We start from the raw sequence: 16,451 nt of genomic DNA on the forward strand, positions 1-16,451 counted from the left end.
ATGTGTCTGTGTCTTTCTGTGTGTCTGCGCAAGTGTGTGTTTGTTTACCTGTAGGCCTACATCTGTGAAAGTTGGAGATGTATGAGGACTATCGCACAAACCTGCATCTGCCAAATAGACTCACCAACTATAAAGAATAGTCTTAATAATCTTAATTAGTTTCGTTAACTGCATGTCACCCAGACATGCATACGCAAAATATGTACTAATATGTGAACACTTGTTGATGCTTATGGACGTATACCCCAAATATTCTATGAAATCGCCACAATTTTCAAATTTCTTTAAAATACCCAGAAAACTTTAGGTCATATCAATGAATATTACAGATTAAACGAAAAGTATATAGCCCATCACATCAGTAATGATTACAGTTTTCTTTAGATTGAAGACAGTAAAAGTTGGATGTAATGATGAATATTCAAATGTTAGATCATAGGGGTTTTTAACATTACACTGGAACTACACTGGATGCAAATATGAATAAAAGGCATAGTTGACATATCAAAATATGAAAAAAAACAAAAAACGTTATTTTTGATTCTCACAGATGTATCACCTGAGTCGGAAGACAGCTACATCAAGGACCACTGCATTGATGGCAGGGTCCTGTACCCAGCTACTGGCTACCTCCGTCTGGCCTGGAGAGCTCTCGCTAGGATGAGAAACACCGTCCCCGATCAGATGCCAGTGGAGTTCAAAGATGTTGTCATCCACCAGGCTACGATTGTACCTAAGACAGGTGCGGCTCTAAATACAGTGAATGAAGTTTCTAGAAATGAGAAGTATAAATGTTTACAAAGTCAAAGATGTTCTTCAAAAAAAGCAGCAACGTCAAAACGCCAAAACAGGGATCATCTCAGGACATTAAAAGTCCTGTGTAATGTGCACTTCAATTTGAATGCGGCTCTTAAGTACATAAAACAGTTTGGAGGTAGAGAATGGTGAAAAGGTTAAAGCTGATAACAAGGCTCACAGTTTGTATAATGCATTGCATAGATTATCCTGTACTTGTATGCCTATAGTTGAACATGCTCAAGATTAGTTATTAAGTGGAATTTACATCATGCTACAAATCTTTTGATGAGATGATTCTTATTTCCTCATAACAGGAAAATTCCTTCAACACTTTTGGTAATAAAAATGTGTGTTATATTATTTTGCCATTATTTCACATCTTCATTAGATAGGCCTACACTATGTACTTTTATCTTTCATAATGTATTGCCTTGGTTCATCTTATAGGCACAGTAAATCTGGAGGTCAGGATTGCTCCAGGCTCAAACACCTTTGAGGTTGGAGACGGAGACCAGCTGGCTGTGTCTGGAAAGATCTTTGTTCCGGACACGCCCGTCCAAGAGAGACCGACTCCCGTAGTGGAGACAGCTCCTGCAGAGGGGACCATTATCCTTGAGAAGGGAGATGTGTACAAGGAGCTGAGGCTGAGGGGCTATGAGTATGGACCAGACTTCCAGGGGGTCCTCCAAATTAAGGATGATGGTTAGTGTTACCATGGTGATTAGAGATTGATGAAAGGGCAGACATTTCACATTTCCATGATGGTATTAAACTCATAGCAGTGTAACAGTGATGCTAGTTTTATGCTTGCTCCGTGCATTGTCATTGTCATTGTCATTTTAGTGTCCTTAGCTCTTTGGAAACATGATTTATGTAAGGCTACATCTTACCTAGCCTTTGCCAAAGGCTCTTCCGCTGTAGTTGTTGCAAAAGGAGCAAGCAGAGGGTCATCAGACAAGACTAGTCAAGCCACCAATATGAAGAACGACACAGTGAGAGGACATTTGGCGATCTATCTTAAGTTTTTGCCTAATTTTGCTACCAGTTGCTACCGGTGGCTGGTAGTCTCTTCACAAAGTTTAGTCGCTGACTCACATATTCATTCTTCATCTTGATTCCATTCTGTATCTCTGTCTATCCTACACTGAATGTCATCCAGGAAGTGAAGGCACCTTGGCATGGACAGGAAACTGGGTGACCTTCACAGACACCATGCTTCAGGTTTCTATCCTTAACAGACAGAAAGGGGTGCGATGTCTGCGCCTCCCCACCCGAATCCGACGCTATGCCATCAACCCCGCCCTGAATGATATTGAGGCAGATGGATTGCAAGGTAAGAGCATTGAACCCCACATGTGGGTTATAGTGGGAGCACTGGGGTAGTTGTTGATTAGTCTCTGGACTCTTTAGCATGAAATCCTAATGTTGAATCTTGTCTGGTGGGCTATCCTTGGACAAGATGTTTTATTCTCTCTCTCTCATCTAACCTTGGTGTAAAAACACCAGGCTAATGATGATAGCAGGACCTTTTGGAATTAAGCTCCATGTTCCAAGACGAGATCCTACCAATATTATGCCATGGGTTTTATGTATATGTATATATATATATATATATATATATATATATATATATATATATATAGATATATTCTTTATGTATAAACTCTGGTACTAGTCCCTCATGATTTTGTGACGTAACTTTTTAGAGTGAAAATTTGTTTGTCCCCATATGCAAGAATCATCCCCAACATTTACATTGAATTGAATTGAATTGAATTGAAATGGTTAATTGATATCAACATCGTCGCAGCCAAAGGCCGAATTGTGATGGTTTACAGCAAATGATATAAAATAATACATAAAAAAAGCTCAAAAGAGGAATACATGCAAAAACAGATGAACTACACACATAAATATCCATAACAAACTCAAATGAAGTGTACGACTTATTCTATAAAATATCGAATATTACAGTTGAAAAAAGAATCGCGAGATTAATATTGCACAATATCATCATATACATTTTAGATTGCAAAAAAATATCAATCTTTTTTGTTATCTTACTTCCCATTTCCTCTCTCTCTCTCTCTTTCTGTCTTTCTCCCTCACTCCCTCCCTATCCCTCTTTCCTAGGTATGTTTCACTGTGTTTATATTTCCCTCCTTTTCTCCCTCTCTCCCTCTCCTCTCATCTCCCTCTCACTCCCTCCCTCTCTCTCTCTATAAATAACTCAATGTTCATATCAAATTGTTCTTTGATGTGGAAAAAAGTGTCTTGTACACAAGACTTTGTGGTAAATGACAGGTGAATTTCTATTGTTTTAGTACCCTTATTACAATGATAACCTGAATACCTTCACTCTCGCTCATCCCACCCTACAGAGATCAAAGTCATCGTTGATCCATACACCGACACCTGCAGAGCTGGTGGAGTTGAAATCTCAGGTCTCCATGCAACCGTAGCTCCAAAACGTCAAACGCAACACTCACCTCCAACTGTGGAAGAGTTCCACTTTGTGCCCTACAATGAAAGCAACATACTCGGCCAGGACCATGAACTTCGGGAGTATGCCGACTTGTGTGCCAGCTACGCTCAGACTGTCTTGGACCAAGCCAGGAGGAAGCTTCACGAGGAAGGCTTGCCCTGCCCATTTGAAGCCATTGAGCAGAAGGCAGGACCAATTGCAGATGCTGAGGTGGAGCGCTCTCTGAAAGAACCTGGACACTGTTACCTTCAAGCTCTGCACAAGATCACAGAGCTTCAACCAAACCTGCGATTCTCAGTCTTGGTAAAGGAGATTCTGGAGGATGCATGTAAAGATGACATTCTATTGCAAAGTCTTGTCCAAGGGCGGCATCTGAAGAATGCATTGGACATTGTGTGGGAAAACACGCGGTCACTCAAGATGAAGGTTCTTGAGGTCAGTGCCCTTGCTGGTCAGATGTACAAGAAAGCCATTCCATTCCTCAACTCTCAACCAACTGCTGACATTGACTACGCCATTGCTGATGTGTCCAAGGAAAAGCTTGAAGAAGCCTCTGAGGAACTGGAAGCAATGCACATCAAGACACATGTGTGGGATGTGGCATCAGCACCCACCAATGGACTCACTGGAGCTAATCTCATCCTCGTGAATGGATTAGCAAGATTGACCTCTGACCTGGACAGGGCCATCACCAACATCAGTGCATCACTCAGGGACAATGGTTTCCTTCTTCTCCATGAGGTCATCAGCAGTGTGGCTCCAGCAGGGGGTGAGATCTTCCCCTTTAAGACCTCTACCATCTTCTCTGAGCAGGAACTACTCTCAGCCTTCAAGGCCAATGGCCTGGAGGTCATCTCCATCAAGCAGAGTGGCCTCGTGACCACCATGTTCCTGTGCCGTAAAGTGAGCCTCAGCCCCTCCTCGAAAGAACAACCATGCATCATCAACGTTGATGATGAGAGCTACAACTGGGTACCAGATCTTCAGAAGAGGATGGTAGAGTTTGAAGGGAAGCCCCCTGGAGAGAACATCTGGCTGCTCTCAGACAAGGCTTACCACAGTGGGATAGTGGGGATGACAAACTGCCTGAAGTTTGAGCAGGGAGGGGACAGGATCAGGTGAGAAAACCTTGTTTAAGGAGAAGTTTAGTTGAAGGTTCCATTGGTTTGTCCCTTTCCCATTTACTATGGCCAGACCACAATATGAGACACAGAACTTCTGTAGTGTTCATGTGATGTTTGTAGCTTTTTATCTGCAGTGCCATCACTAGAAAAGTGAGAAGCAAAGAAGCTTTAAAATATATTCTGCATGTATTGTACATGTTTGTAATTATACACAATCCTATACTCTGTCAGTTTGAGGCTCTGTATTCCTAGTTTTTTCATGAATATGATCCAGTCACATTGATTTGTAGTTTAAGAGAAACAGTTTCATCTTTGTGACTTGTTTATGCTCTCGTGCATGGGATGTCATGTGTGTGCAGAAGGGGGCATGTAAAGTACTTACTCTGTCCTGCGAGTGTTGGATATTATTGACAAAGGGAGATAAGTTCTGAGTTGTTGACATAGATTTTTCCCCCTTAACATACTCATCTGCTATAGGTGCATATTCAATGCTGAGGGGAAACCTACAGGTGGAAAGTTTAGCCAGCTGAAGGACTCTCTGGAAGGAATCCTCAACAAAGACCTTCTTATGAATGTCTGGAAAGATGGAGAGTGGGGATCATATCGACATTACTTTTTGGAGACCTGTAAGTACTGAATGGTCATCTCTTGCATGTTTCTGCAAGGGGAGCAACCCCCTTTTGTTATCCCTGATACTTAATTTGCACCTCAAAAGGGACAGATGGGGTATTTGAGGAGTTAGAGAGGAGATTAACCTTTTATCTTATGTATAGATTAAGAGGTTCTAAAGGGAGGGATGTGTGACAGTATGAATGTTTTCATTCGAGAATGGCAATTGGAGACTGTTCCACATGACTAAAACAATCACCCAGACAACTAGACCCCAGACGACTACCCCAAGACAACTACCCCTGGGACATATACCCCTAGACAATTACCCCCTGGAGGTGACAAACTGCCTGAGCAGAGAGGGGCAGGTGACTACCCCTGGGATAGTTACTCTAGGGCAACTACCCCCTGGCAGTAGTTGTCCTGTGGGGTAGTTGTTCAGAGGGGAAGTGTCCAGGGGTAGTCGTCCTAGAATTGAAGAGAAGATGTCACTTCTATTTTTTTTTTTTTTTTTGCATTTAAATGTTTGGTGAAGTGAAGCTTAGTGACAATAGGGTGACCCTTGACTTATGATCAAGATCTGATCAATGGTTTGTACCAGATGATTTACAAAATATTGTATAACTATCATTCTCAATATGAATATTTCCAAGATACATCTGATAATTAAAACTCCTGATTAGTTTCCATGGCAAACTCCCAGAGGCCAGAAAAGGGCATAAAATAACCACATCTGCAATCTTGTGCCAACAGCTCCTGATGACTCCAAAGTGGAGACACGGCATGCCTACATCAACACCCTCACTCGAGGCGACCTTTCAACTCTGCGCTGGATTGCATCACCGATGACCTACACTGCTCCAGATCAACTGGGCAAAGATATGTCCATGTGTAGCGTCTATTTTGCCTCCCTCAACTTCAGGGACATCATGATCGCTACAGGGAAACTGCCACCAGATGCACTGTCAGGTAGGTGTGCTGCTGGGTATACAGTAGAGAAACCTTTGTGACAATAGGAATGAAAATGTGGTTCAAACCCACTTAAATTATTTAAGATAGTACTAAGCAGATGAAGAGGGCCTCATAAACATAATGAAAATGCACAAGTGAAAACCATTAGTCAATATACTGTCCTGTCACAATCATATAAAATATGTCATATCCTGCGATTATTAGTCTTAATACTGAAGATGACAAGTTCAACTGGTTAAATAATCAAATTAGTGAGCGAAACTGTGCAACAGTATCTTGCTCAATTCTAGGATGGAAGGATTATTTTGTTTTATTTCCTAGAAGTTGACATAAACAGGGCACTCATAAAACTGAAACTAGAATAGAAAGAGAAAAATATATGATTCTGACATTTGGCATACTACCAACATTTTCTGAAATGAAGGGCTCTAATAGACCAGTCTGATGTGCAGTTGTTTTCTCGACATTCTTCCTGTCAAAATTTAGCTGAGCTTGCCCAAAAGGATTGCATCCTGGGACTGGAGTTCTCTGGTCGTCTTGGTGATGGACGCCGTGTGATGGGCTTGGTGCAGACCAACGGTCTTGCCACATCCGTTTCGGTTGAGAACCATCTCCTCTTTGACGTCCCACTGGAGTGGTCACTGGAGGAGGCAGCGACCATCCCTGTGGTCTACTGCACAGCTTACTATGCCCTTGTTGTCCGCGGCCAGCTGAGGCGCGGTGAGAGCGTCCTGATCCACTCTGGCTCGGGTGGTGTTGGTCAGGCAGCCATCTCCATCGCCCTCAGTTATGGATGCCGCGTCTTCACAACTTGTGGTGAGTATCACTGAACCTCAATAGACTAAGAGGAGTGAACAATCTCACCTAGAGTCATCAATCAGACACTTGTTGTACAGATAAACATGTTTCAATTTGATAGATGAGGTCATCAGATTAAAGCGGAAAAGACAATGACTTCTTTGACTATCAGCTGCTGGCAAATGTTACACTTTTGATTGAAAGCAAAATGATGGATTGCTTGCTTGCAGATGTTTGTGCAAGACTTACAAAACTCGACTCTGTACATAACACTTCTTTCATTTTGGTTAAACTTGCAGGTACCAAAGAGAAGAGAGAGTTCCTGAAAAAGACTTTCCCTCAGCTCAAAGATGAGAATTTCGCCAATTCTCGAGACACCACCTTCGAGCCACACATTATGAAGGAAACCAATGGAAAAGGTATATATTCAGCAGTCTAATACAGCATATATGCTCCATTTTCTGTGGCTTGTATATGTCTTTCTCTGAACCAACCACAGGAGATATGATCATATACATTTATGCAATGCAAAAATAATTGATACATCAAGTCTATGCAGAATTTGTTCTTTAAAAGTCAGAATTGATTTTTAGATCCTCCCAAATTATTCTGATAGAATATATTGTATGAATCATAGTGATATGTAAATCTTATGACATTGGAATGAATAAACTGAATCTATTACTTGTGCAATTGAGAAGGCTATAGCAAAGTTTGAAAAATATGGTAATATATTAGTACCAAAACTTTTGAAAGTGTTCATGAACCTCAAACAAAGAATAGATCCTGGGAGTATTCAGTTTGTATTTGGTTGCTCCAATATATGGATATTGTGGCATTAAGTTTACATCTACTGGAACTTTGTTGATTATGCTTATGGATGTTAATGCTTTAGGTTATTTGATATCTACAATGTAAATAGTAGAAGTGATTGGAAGAAAGCCAAACTAGCTGGTCCTTCTACAAATCTTTGTATGTCCATTAAAACAAAATCTCTATGAGGTGAATGAATTCACTTTGTCAAATTGTACAAATGTTGATTACCACCCCATCCCCCTTTCAATCCCACTCCCCTCCGGTTCCTCTCTCTCAGGTGTGGATTTGGTCCTGAACTCTCTTGCATCTGAGAAGCTGGAGGCCAGCCTGAGGGTCCTGGCCATGCACGGCAGATTCCTGGAGATCGGGAAGTACGACCTCTCCCAGAACACTGGCCTGGGTAAGCAGATTATTGCCCTGCTTAGCATTACCCAACACATTGGGTGGAATACAACCCTCTACTTTAGGGTAATGGTGTAGCTTTATATCTTAATTTGCACCCATATATGTATATAGAGTGCAGGATGATCTTCATGTGACAATAATATGGACTTATTTGCCCAGGGCAGCCTATCTAATGTACACATTGTTCTTCTAGAAGGCCTTCTCATTATAATTAACAAGTATAACCGGGTAAAAACTTATATATGGACCAGAAGAGACATATTGGGAAAAACACGTGGTCAAAGGATGGTTTCACTGTAAGGATCAAAACTTGGGATCTTAATTACGTTTTAGCTCTTTTAGCCCTGTCAGAGACATGTGCATATAGAAAGTAAACAGGATTTTAGGCTGATGATTCTGACAAAGTTTAAGTGCCCAATGCCTTGATTATTGCGCTGCGCTGCAGTGTGGCCATAGTTATGTTTTGCCAACAGTATGATGATGATAAAAGAACTCGGGGTCATGTGAATTAGAGATTATTGATTATTTTCATTCCAGTCTGGTGCCCATAACAGCATTTCATATTCTCCAGCATTTTGTTGACAGAGGTACTCAAACATGCAGATGATGACTTTTCAATAATGTGTACTTTCAACTTGAATACTGAAAATTTTATTCCACCTACCAGTACTAATAAATGGTTGGATGAGATGGGTAATATAATTTTATGAATTCTGTTCTTCCTGCATTTATCTCTGAAAGGCATGGCCTTGTTCTTGAAGAACACCTCTTTCCATGGTGTTCACCTGGATCGCCTGATGGATGTGGGCAACCCGGACTGGCCCACGGTGGCTCAGCTGATGAAGGAGGGCATCGCCTCGGGTGTGGTGCGCCCTCTGAAGGCCACAACGTTCCAGCGGGATGATGTGGAAGCAGCCTTCCGCTTCATGGCACAGGGCAAGCACATCGGCAAAGTGCTTATTCAGGTATTAAACTTGTTTCAGTATCAGGAGTTGCCATAAACCACTATCACTCTTACTATGCACTATTGTTAAGGTTTGGACAGTGAGATGAATATGGGTGAGCTAGAAGTTATGTAATGAAAGTTTAGACTTGAGAGAGATATGGTAACATATATTTGACAAAATAAAAAAGAGTTCAGAGCTATGAGAAGCCCGGGCAGCGATGTGAGTAACTGTCACAAGGGTAAATGCTCATCCAATTTCCAACTGCCAGTATAAGCTATATAGCTTTTACATTGACACTTTGTGGTTAGACCTGGAATGATATGTTTGTCTTTGACTGATGAACACAGGATGCATTTATTGACAGCAAGATATACCTCACCTGAACGTGGCAGTGGAAAATTTAATTTTTTGATATGTTAAGAACTTCCTCGTCTTCTTCTTCTTCTCCTCCAAGGTGAGAGAGGAAGAGAAAGAAAAGACTGTCGCACCCAGTCCAAGAAAGTTCACCGCTATTACCAAAAACAACTGCCATCCCGGTAAAGCCTACATCATCACTGGTGGACTGGGAGGATTTGGGATGGAGCTTTCACAGTGGCTCATCGACAGAGGTGGGTTTCCAAAGTGTTTTCTGCATAAAAGCTGTTACCAGCTTTCATCTCTTTTCTCCAGTGGTTGATCTTGTATGAACAATCTTTATTGTATGAAAGATTGTTTATCGAAATGATTACCATTTTTTGTACTAAAATGCATGCATCTTTTGGAGGATTAATATGATGCCACATGCTGTCCATTTTTTACTCTCACTTCCTAGATGCTATATGTTTAGTCATCAGGAAATAAGCTAATTAGGCCATGGTTTGGAGACATGTCTTACTGTAGTATCACTACTCTCCCTGTCTGGGGACAAAATTAGTCCTCATCTGTTGATGCTAGCTTAGGAATCATCTGACCTCATAAATGTGGTTTGAAGGACCTCTTTACAAATTTCTTATTCACGAAGTATATCCATCAGTGCGATGAATAATAAGACTGAGAACAAACCTACTTTCAATTCAGGTGCCCGCATCCTTGTCCTCACTTCCCGTTCGGGGGTAAGGACTGGTTACCAGGCCCACCGCATCAGCTGCTGGCAGGACCAGGGCATCCAAGTCATCATATCCAAGAGGAATGTTGCCAAGCTACAGGATGCGGAAGAACTCATTGCAGAAAGCCAAAAGTTGGGCCCAATTGGAGGCATCTTTAACCTGGCCATGGTGAGAAAAAAACTCAAACAAATCTAGTTCAGATTTTCAGTTATTCAATATTTGATGAACATGCAGACATGCATATTGAACATATTCAAGACACCCTCAATTTTTGATAATTAAGTTTGAGATACAGGTATACAACATTATAAGATTGATGGAGATGAGGTGCTTGAGAACAGCTGAAAAAATTTTCCTATCCTTCTGTCAGGTCTTGCGAGATGCCCTCTTTGAAGATCAGACTGTGCTGAACTTCCAGCAGTGCTGCCGGCCAAAGGTCGCTGGCACGCTGAACCTCGACTGTGTGACCCGAAGCCGCTGCGGTCCAGAGCTGGAGTGGTTTGTCATGTTCTCCTCGGTCAGCTGTGGCCGTGGCAATGCCGGTCAAACCAACTACGGCTTCGCCAACTCGTCCATGGAAAGGATCTGTGAGAGGAGGAGAGAGGATCGCCTGTCAGGTATGTGACCTTGTGCCTCATCATCCGATCCAGGAGTGTCCTATTATAGTGAAAACTTTCCAGCTGTTGGAACTATCCTCCAAGGGTGTATATATGTGAACAGCTTAGGATATAAACAAAGATAGGATCTCGAATATGATTATGGTATAGCCTTGATCACATGTAGGATCGATGTATGTATTGATCATATAATTGATTGAATGATATTTGTGGGTTTTAGAGATGACTATGCGATTCATACTTGATGTCCCATTGATTTACTCAACTATGACAGCAAGAATCCACGGAATATTAGCAGAAAATGAAGACACAAAAGTTTATCTACGAAAGATTTACCTTGTGCTGTAAAAGTGCTTTGGGCTTTCATTTCCACTGAGGAAACCAATCTTTCTTCATAATTGAACAACGTAGGTAGTATAATATTCAGGTCGAATTCTAGGATACTAAAATACCTGAACATAAAACTCGTAAAACTTTTCTGTAATGATTGTAACTGTATGTTATTATTGAGTGGAGCTAGACTGTGGTTGTGGTATATGCCTGTACCAATGCACTGATTGTTATTATTCCTCGCTGCTGAATATCACTATGCAGGACTGGCCATCCAGTGGGGAGTGATAGGTGATGTTGGTGTTGTCGTGGATACCATGGGTGGAAACGAAACTGTCATCAGTGGCTGCATTGCCCAGAGGATGCCTTCCTGCCTAGCAACACTGGACTGCTTCCTGTCGCAGCCATGTGCTGTTGTCTCCACCTTTGTTCCAGCAGAGAGGGAGGATGCAGCCGCTGGTCAGGGGTCGAAGGTCAGCCTGGTGGAGTCGGTGGCCCACATCCTGGGCTTGAGTGACCCCAGCAGCGTCAGCCCCGATGCCACCCTCTCTGAACTCGGCCTGGACTCCCTGATGGGCGTGGAGGTCAAGCAGACACTGGAGCGTGACTACAGCATCCAGATGGGGATGAGGGAGCTGAGACAACTCTCCATGAGGAAACTCGCCGAGCTGGACTCGGGTGGTGACGACACCCCGACAACCGACACAGACTCCAAGGAAGCAGCTACAGCAGCAGCGCTAGACAGTGAAACAAAGGAGCAGCAGCAGTTCACCAAGGTTTTCAGCAACTCTCCTTCCATGCTCTCAGCCAGTGCCACTGACACCGTCGTCAAGATGAACAATGTGAACAATGGTCAGATGCCAGTGTTCCTTCTCCACCCCATAGAAGGCTCCATCTCTGTGTACGACAAGTTTGTGGAGAGGATGGCCGTACCGTGCTATGGCATTCAGTTCACATTCGCCGTCCTGGACATGACCATCCCAGAAATGGCTGCTTACTATGTGCAGAGGGTAAGGGAAGTCCAGAGCAGTGGACCATACCGCTTCGTTGGAATGTCGTACGGTGCGTGTCTGGCCTACGAGATGTCACTCATCCTTGAGAAGGACGGAGAGAAGGTGGAGCCTCTGATCTCACTTGATGGGGCGCCATCGTTTCTGGCGTGCCACACAGAGTTCTTCCACAAGAAGTTCATGGCAGAGAAGACCAAGGATGGAAAGGAGCTAGGGAAGGCTGTTGGGAAGGATGTTGGCTGTCTGCTGACATTTGCTATGCAGCACACCTCGGCCAAATGGAAAGAGGTTAGTATAATTCATGGTGGTGAAAAAATAATGACATAAATGACTTTGTTGTAGTTTGCCAACATTTCGAAATATATGTTTGATTTAAATAGTTGCAGTGGACGTGGAACAATTTGTGCAGGACTACTGACCTAAAAGGAATTAAAAATGATAGTTAAATGTGTTGTTTGGTACAATCTACACAATGATACTTTGATGAATGTAGACCTGATTATCTTTATATTTCAATATGACTGGATTGACCTAATTACCTTTCTCCTACAATGAGTCAATGATATGTTAAGTGCCATATGTTAATATATATTTCAATATGACTGGAGAGGATATGCATATAAGTTTTTATCTCATTTGCTCTTTGGTTCAAACAGCTGAAGGAGCAGCTAATTGCCTGTCCAGACTACCAGACCATGTTTGAGCTGGTCACCACCATGATTGCCCAGGACAAACCTGACCTCAGCCAAGACGACATCACCTTCTCCCTGCGTGGCTTTAAGCAGCGTATCGAAACCTGTCTTGGTTACCGGCCAAAGGCCAAGCGCAGGGGAGACATCATCTTTGTCCGTGCCTCCAAGGGGTCGGAGATCATGCAGCTGTCAGGGCTGGGAGAAAACTATGGACTGGAAGAGGTAATAACCTTTGACCTCTTGGACATTTAAATAGTTCAGTGGGATTGCCAGAGTTAAGAAACCCCTTGACATTTGGAGAGAAATTCGAAGAGGGAGTTGAATGTAAAGTGAAAGTGATCTTTAAATCAACTTGGGTAAGGTTTAGGGGATTTCTTGTACTCAAACAAATGACCATTTATCGCTAAGTTCATTACACTTAAACTTATGTCATTTTTTTTTTTGGGGGGGGGGGTATGGTTGCCTTGCAAACTGCTCATTTAAGTCTTCATTATTTTAGTGCATCGCCAAATGAAAGCAGTTATGTCACATCGGTCTTTTTACCTTTGAGCAGGAACAGGGTGTATAGGGTGAATGATGGGTTATCAACTTACTCTCTTTAATAGTCTGTAGTCATAGAGTAACTTTTTGACTTTTAAAGTAAATAATATAAACTGTAACTTCTTTGTGAAAACTCTCTGAATCCAAGCATCTATTTCTAAGTGTTTTTTTTTTCGTGTATGTAGTATTTTTTTGTTAAACAGGTCTTTAGCTGTATTTAACAAGCATGATACTTACAGAAAAATACTGCTGTAAGTTATTTTCATTGATTTGACATACCAATAAAGGGATTACCTTGTTTCTAGCTGACATGTTTCGCTATCATTAGCGTATGTGAATTTGAGTTCCTGTTTGAGTGCTGTCTGAGATGCCTCGGTAATGGGAATGTTCTCCTTTTTTTCTCTTCGTTGTGAATAGTTCTGCACTGGGAAGCTTCACAGCACTGTTGCAGAGGGGGAGCATGGCACCATTCTCCAAGAGCCCGGTCTCTCCACCATAGTGACAACAGTGAACAAGGCACTTGAGATTGCCCACTAACCATCTGATGCTGGAATCAGCTCATTTATCCACGAATGCTCGCAGTAAACTCATTACTTGAAGCAAATGCCAGCAAAAATCACAATATCTGAAGCTGCAAATTAGCCCTTCAATGATTTGATATGTGTATTTTGTTCCATGATGAAAGAAGTACTCATTATTCCAAGTCTTCAGCAACTCATCCCAAAATATATATAGAGATATATTTTGCATGAGTGAATCTTTGCTGTTAAGTTGTGACTTATAGCCAAAGCTCTGCAAATGAATGATATTTGCTCTGCTGTAGGCCCCTCTTTTCATGATGAATGATATCTCGCTAAAAAAACAAAAATGCAGCAGCACCTTGCAGTATTTTGTGTATTCTTTACAAGAATATATTTCTACCTGTTTGTACTTGTAAGCAGATGAAGTATGCATTTGTTTGTTTGTGTGTGTGCTTGTGTGTGTATGAGAGAGAGAAAAAAAAACATTTGAAGTTGAATAGAGCAAATTGTTTTTCATACTGTAACTGACGATGATGTCTCTGTCAATTTACCGTCTGAAATTAAAGAGTCACAGCACAAAACCTATACTTTATACTTAAAACTTGTTAACCTTGCATCTACTGTATATTGTCTGTTTTTTTGTATGTGTGAAATCAGTGCACTATTTTGTCGGTATAGTCAGTGCAAGTGTGTAGTAGAACATGTCGTACAAGTACTTTAAATACATTGCTGATATATCTATATGTATTTACCCATCTAATACATCATTTTATAATTGGTTCATACATACAGCATTCACAATATCTGAGTTAATATTTTACTCTGAATAATTAATGAATATGTGTGATGTGAAGGAGGGCATTTGCTACAGTAGATACATCATGTTCCACCTCTTTCTGAGAAAGTGTCAATTGTTATGTCCATATACAGTAAACAGTATTAGATATGAGATGATTCGTACATTTGGTAAAAGTTTAGGTTACAGCAGTTAGACTTCATACAATGAGCCATTTTTGTTAGGACACTTAAATTTCAAGGTCAGACAAGTCATTAAGGTCAACATGATTGATATGCTATTGTAGTTTTTGTATGATTGATTTATTTGACATGTGTGTATTTGGTCGCATTCAATGGTGAAATTAGGTTGAATGGATAATGTCTGATGTATGCATAAGGAAAGGGCATAGAAATGATGGCATGTTATGAGTTATAGGATGGTTAAAAAATTTATAGTAATATGATTTCATATACGATGACACTAGTCAGACAATTTTGTTGTATTGTTTTGCATGTTTATGTCACTGTGTTTGTGTAATACATATTAGTATTTTACTTCACATATTCTTAAAGCTTGTTCATGTACACACTAATATTCCTCTATGTAATGCTTCTTCAGGCTGCTAAATGAGTAGGATGTCTAACATATACTTAATGTGCAATGTTAAGATATCTACCAAAAAAAAAATCTAGTGTCTAATGTCTAATGTCGTAGTGAAATACATGTTTGAGATAGTGATGTTAGGATTCACATTTGGTATATTGATAGTCTTGATATGAAATATCAGTGATTGCTTAATATGAAGGGGTCCCTGGTATGTATTGGGATTTATACCCCTGAGAGGCATGAAATAGAAATGGAAAAATATAGCTACAGAAATCAATCTACATTATTGATGTGTTTCTGCTGCAGATGGCACTGCTTTCAGCAATATTTAGCAGTTGATGCTTGCACTGATAAATGAAAGACAACTCAATATCTTAGTGGATGTTCCTTTGCTTATTTCTTATGCTTTGTTTTGTTGTTTTTGTACTTTTTACAACAGCCTGTTTCCTGACTACTGTAAAAAACGAAAATAGAGTCACTGTAATTTCTGTAAAACAGATACAGTGATCTTCTAATCAAATCTTCATTGATTCTAAAGAGGATATTAGCTAGCTATAGTTTGCTTTGGAGGTTTTGGAGGTTTTTTAGTTTACTTTGGAGGTTTCAGATGGATAGGAATTATGAATTGTATTTAAGCACTATACTAAAGAGGAAATAGACATAAACAGAAGCACAAATTTTCCAATCTTTTTGTATTTTTCAATAGCTGTAACAAGCATTCATGTGTATTTACAATGGGTATTGACTCCCATCGAACAACTCGATTTCCCAACTCTAAATGTTGCTTTTATCAATATTCATTCCTAATGAATGACTTTTTTTTTTCCATTTTGGAAGAAAATCGTCTGTGATGATATTTGATGCCTCCTGTTTTATATGAAGTGATGACATTGTCCTGAAAAAAAAAACACCTTCTTTTCTCTTACAACAATGACACCCCCCCCCCAAGAGGTTAATATTTAATTGTTTTGATAATTGCTCCTATAATTTATGATTGTACTTCATTGAAAACAGTATTGCATTTTGACCATCCAATTCTGGATCAATATTCTTGGCAACTACCACTAGCAGAATGCATTTATGTTGTGAGCTTGCACTTGATACAATGGATGCAGATGCTCTATACACTACCCAAAGCAATTACTGGTACGCTTTTATGTCTATATGAAAATGTTGCAAATATGAGTGATCAAATTTATGAATCATCTTGATTTGTCCATCCATTCCATTCTGTGAACTCGGCTCTACAGTCCCTGTCAAACAGCTTGAAGGAACGCAGTATCGTCGCATCAGAAGCACAATAAAGTTATCGTTTTGC

At 40.8% G+C, this 16,451-nt stretch overlaps 1 protein-coding gene across 1 annotated transcript in view; it reads left to right on the forward strand.

Annotated features, from left to right (window-relative positions):
• Positions 1 to 15,588, forward strand: part of LOC139725150 (fatty acid synthase-like) — a 34,138-nt gene extending 18,550 nt beyond the window's left edge. The window contains exons 13-28 of the mRNA XM_071636240.1: positions 551 to 742; positions 1,246 to 1,500; positions 1,958 to 2,131; positions 3,180 to 4,401; positions 4,885 to 5,033; positions 5,770 to 5,985; positions 6,475 to 6,804; positions 7,086 to 7,205; positions 7,880 to 8,002; positions 8,749 to 8,972; positions 9,409 to 9,562; positions 10,011 to 10,207; positions 10,410 to 10,656; positions 11,251 to 12,284; positions 12,653 to 12,910; positions 13,646 to 15,588. Of these exons, the coding sequence (XP_071492341.1) occupies positions 551 to 742; positions 1,246 to 1,500; positions 1,958 to 2,131; positions 3,180 to 4,401; positions 4,885 to 5,033; positions 5,770 to 5,985; positions 6,475 to 6,804; positions 7,086 to 7,205; positions 7,880 to 8,002; positions 8,749 to 8,972; positions 9,409 to 9,562; positions 10,011 to 10,207; positions 10,410 to 10,656; positions 11,251 to 12,284; positions 12,653 to 12,910; positions 13,646 to 13,765 (5,015 nt within the window). The 3' untranslated portion in view covers positions 13,766 to 15,588. The remainder of the gene's footprint in view (positions 1 to 550; positions 743 to 1,245; positions 1,501 to 1,957; positions 2,132 to 3,179; positions 4,402 to 4,884; positions 5,034 to 5,769; positions 5,986 to 6,474; positions 6,805 to 7,085; positions 7,206 to 7,879; positions 8,003 to 8,748; positions 8,973 to 9,408; positions 9,563 to 10,010; positions 10,208 to 10,409; positions 10,657 to 11,250; positions 12,285 to 12,652; positions 12,911 to 13,645) is intronic.
• The last annotated feature ends 863 nt before the right edge of the window (positions 15,589 to 16,451 follow it).

Source organism: Diadema antillarum, unplaced genomic scaffold (genome assembly GCF_040938485.1).
Source record: "Diadema antillarum isolate AM-2024a unplaced genomic scaffold, OU_Dant_1.0 seq00000016_RagTag, whole genome shotgun sequence".
Classification (NCBI taxonomy): domain Eukaryota; kingdom Metazoa; phylum Echinodermata; class Echinoidea; order Diadematoida; family Diadematidae; genus Diadema; species Diadema antillarum.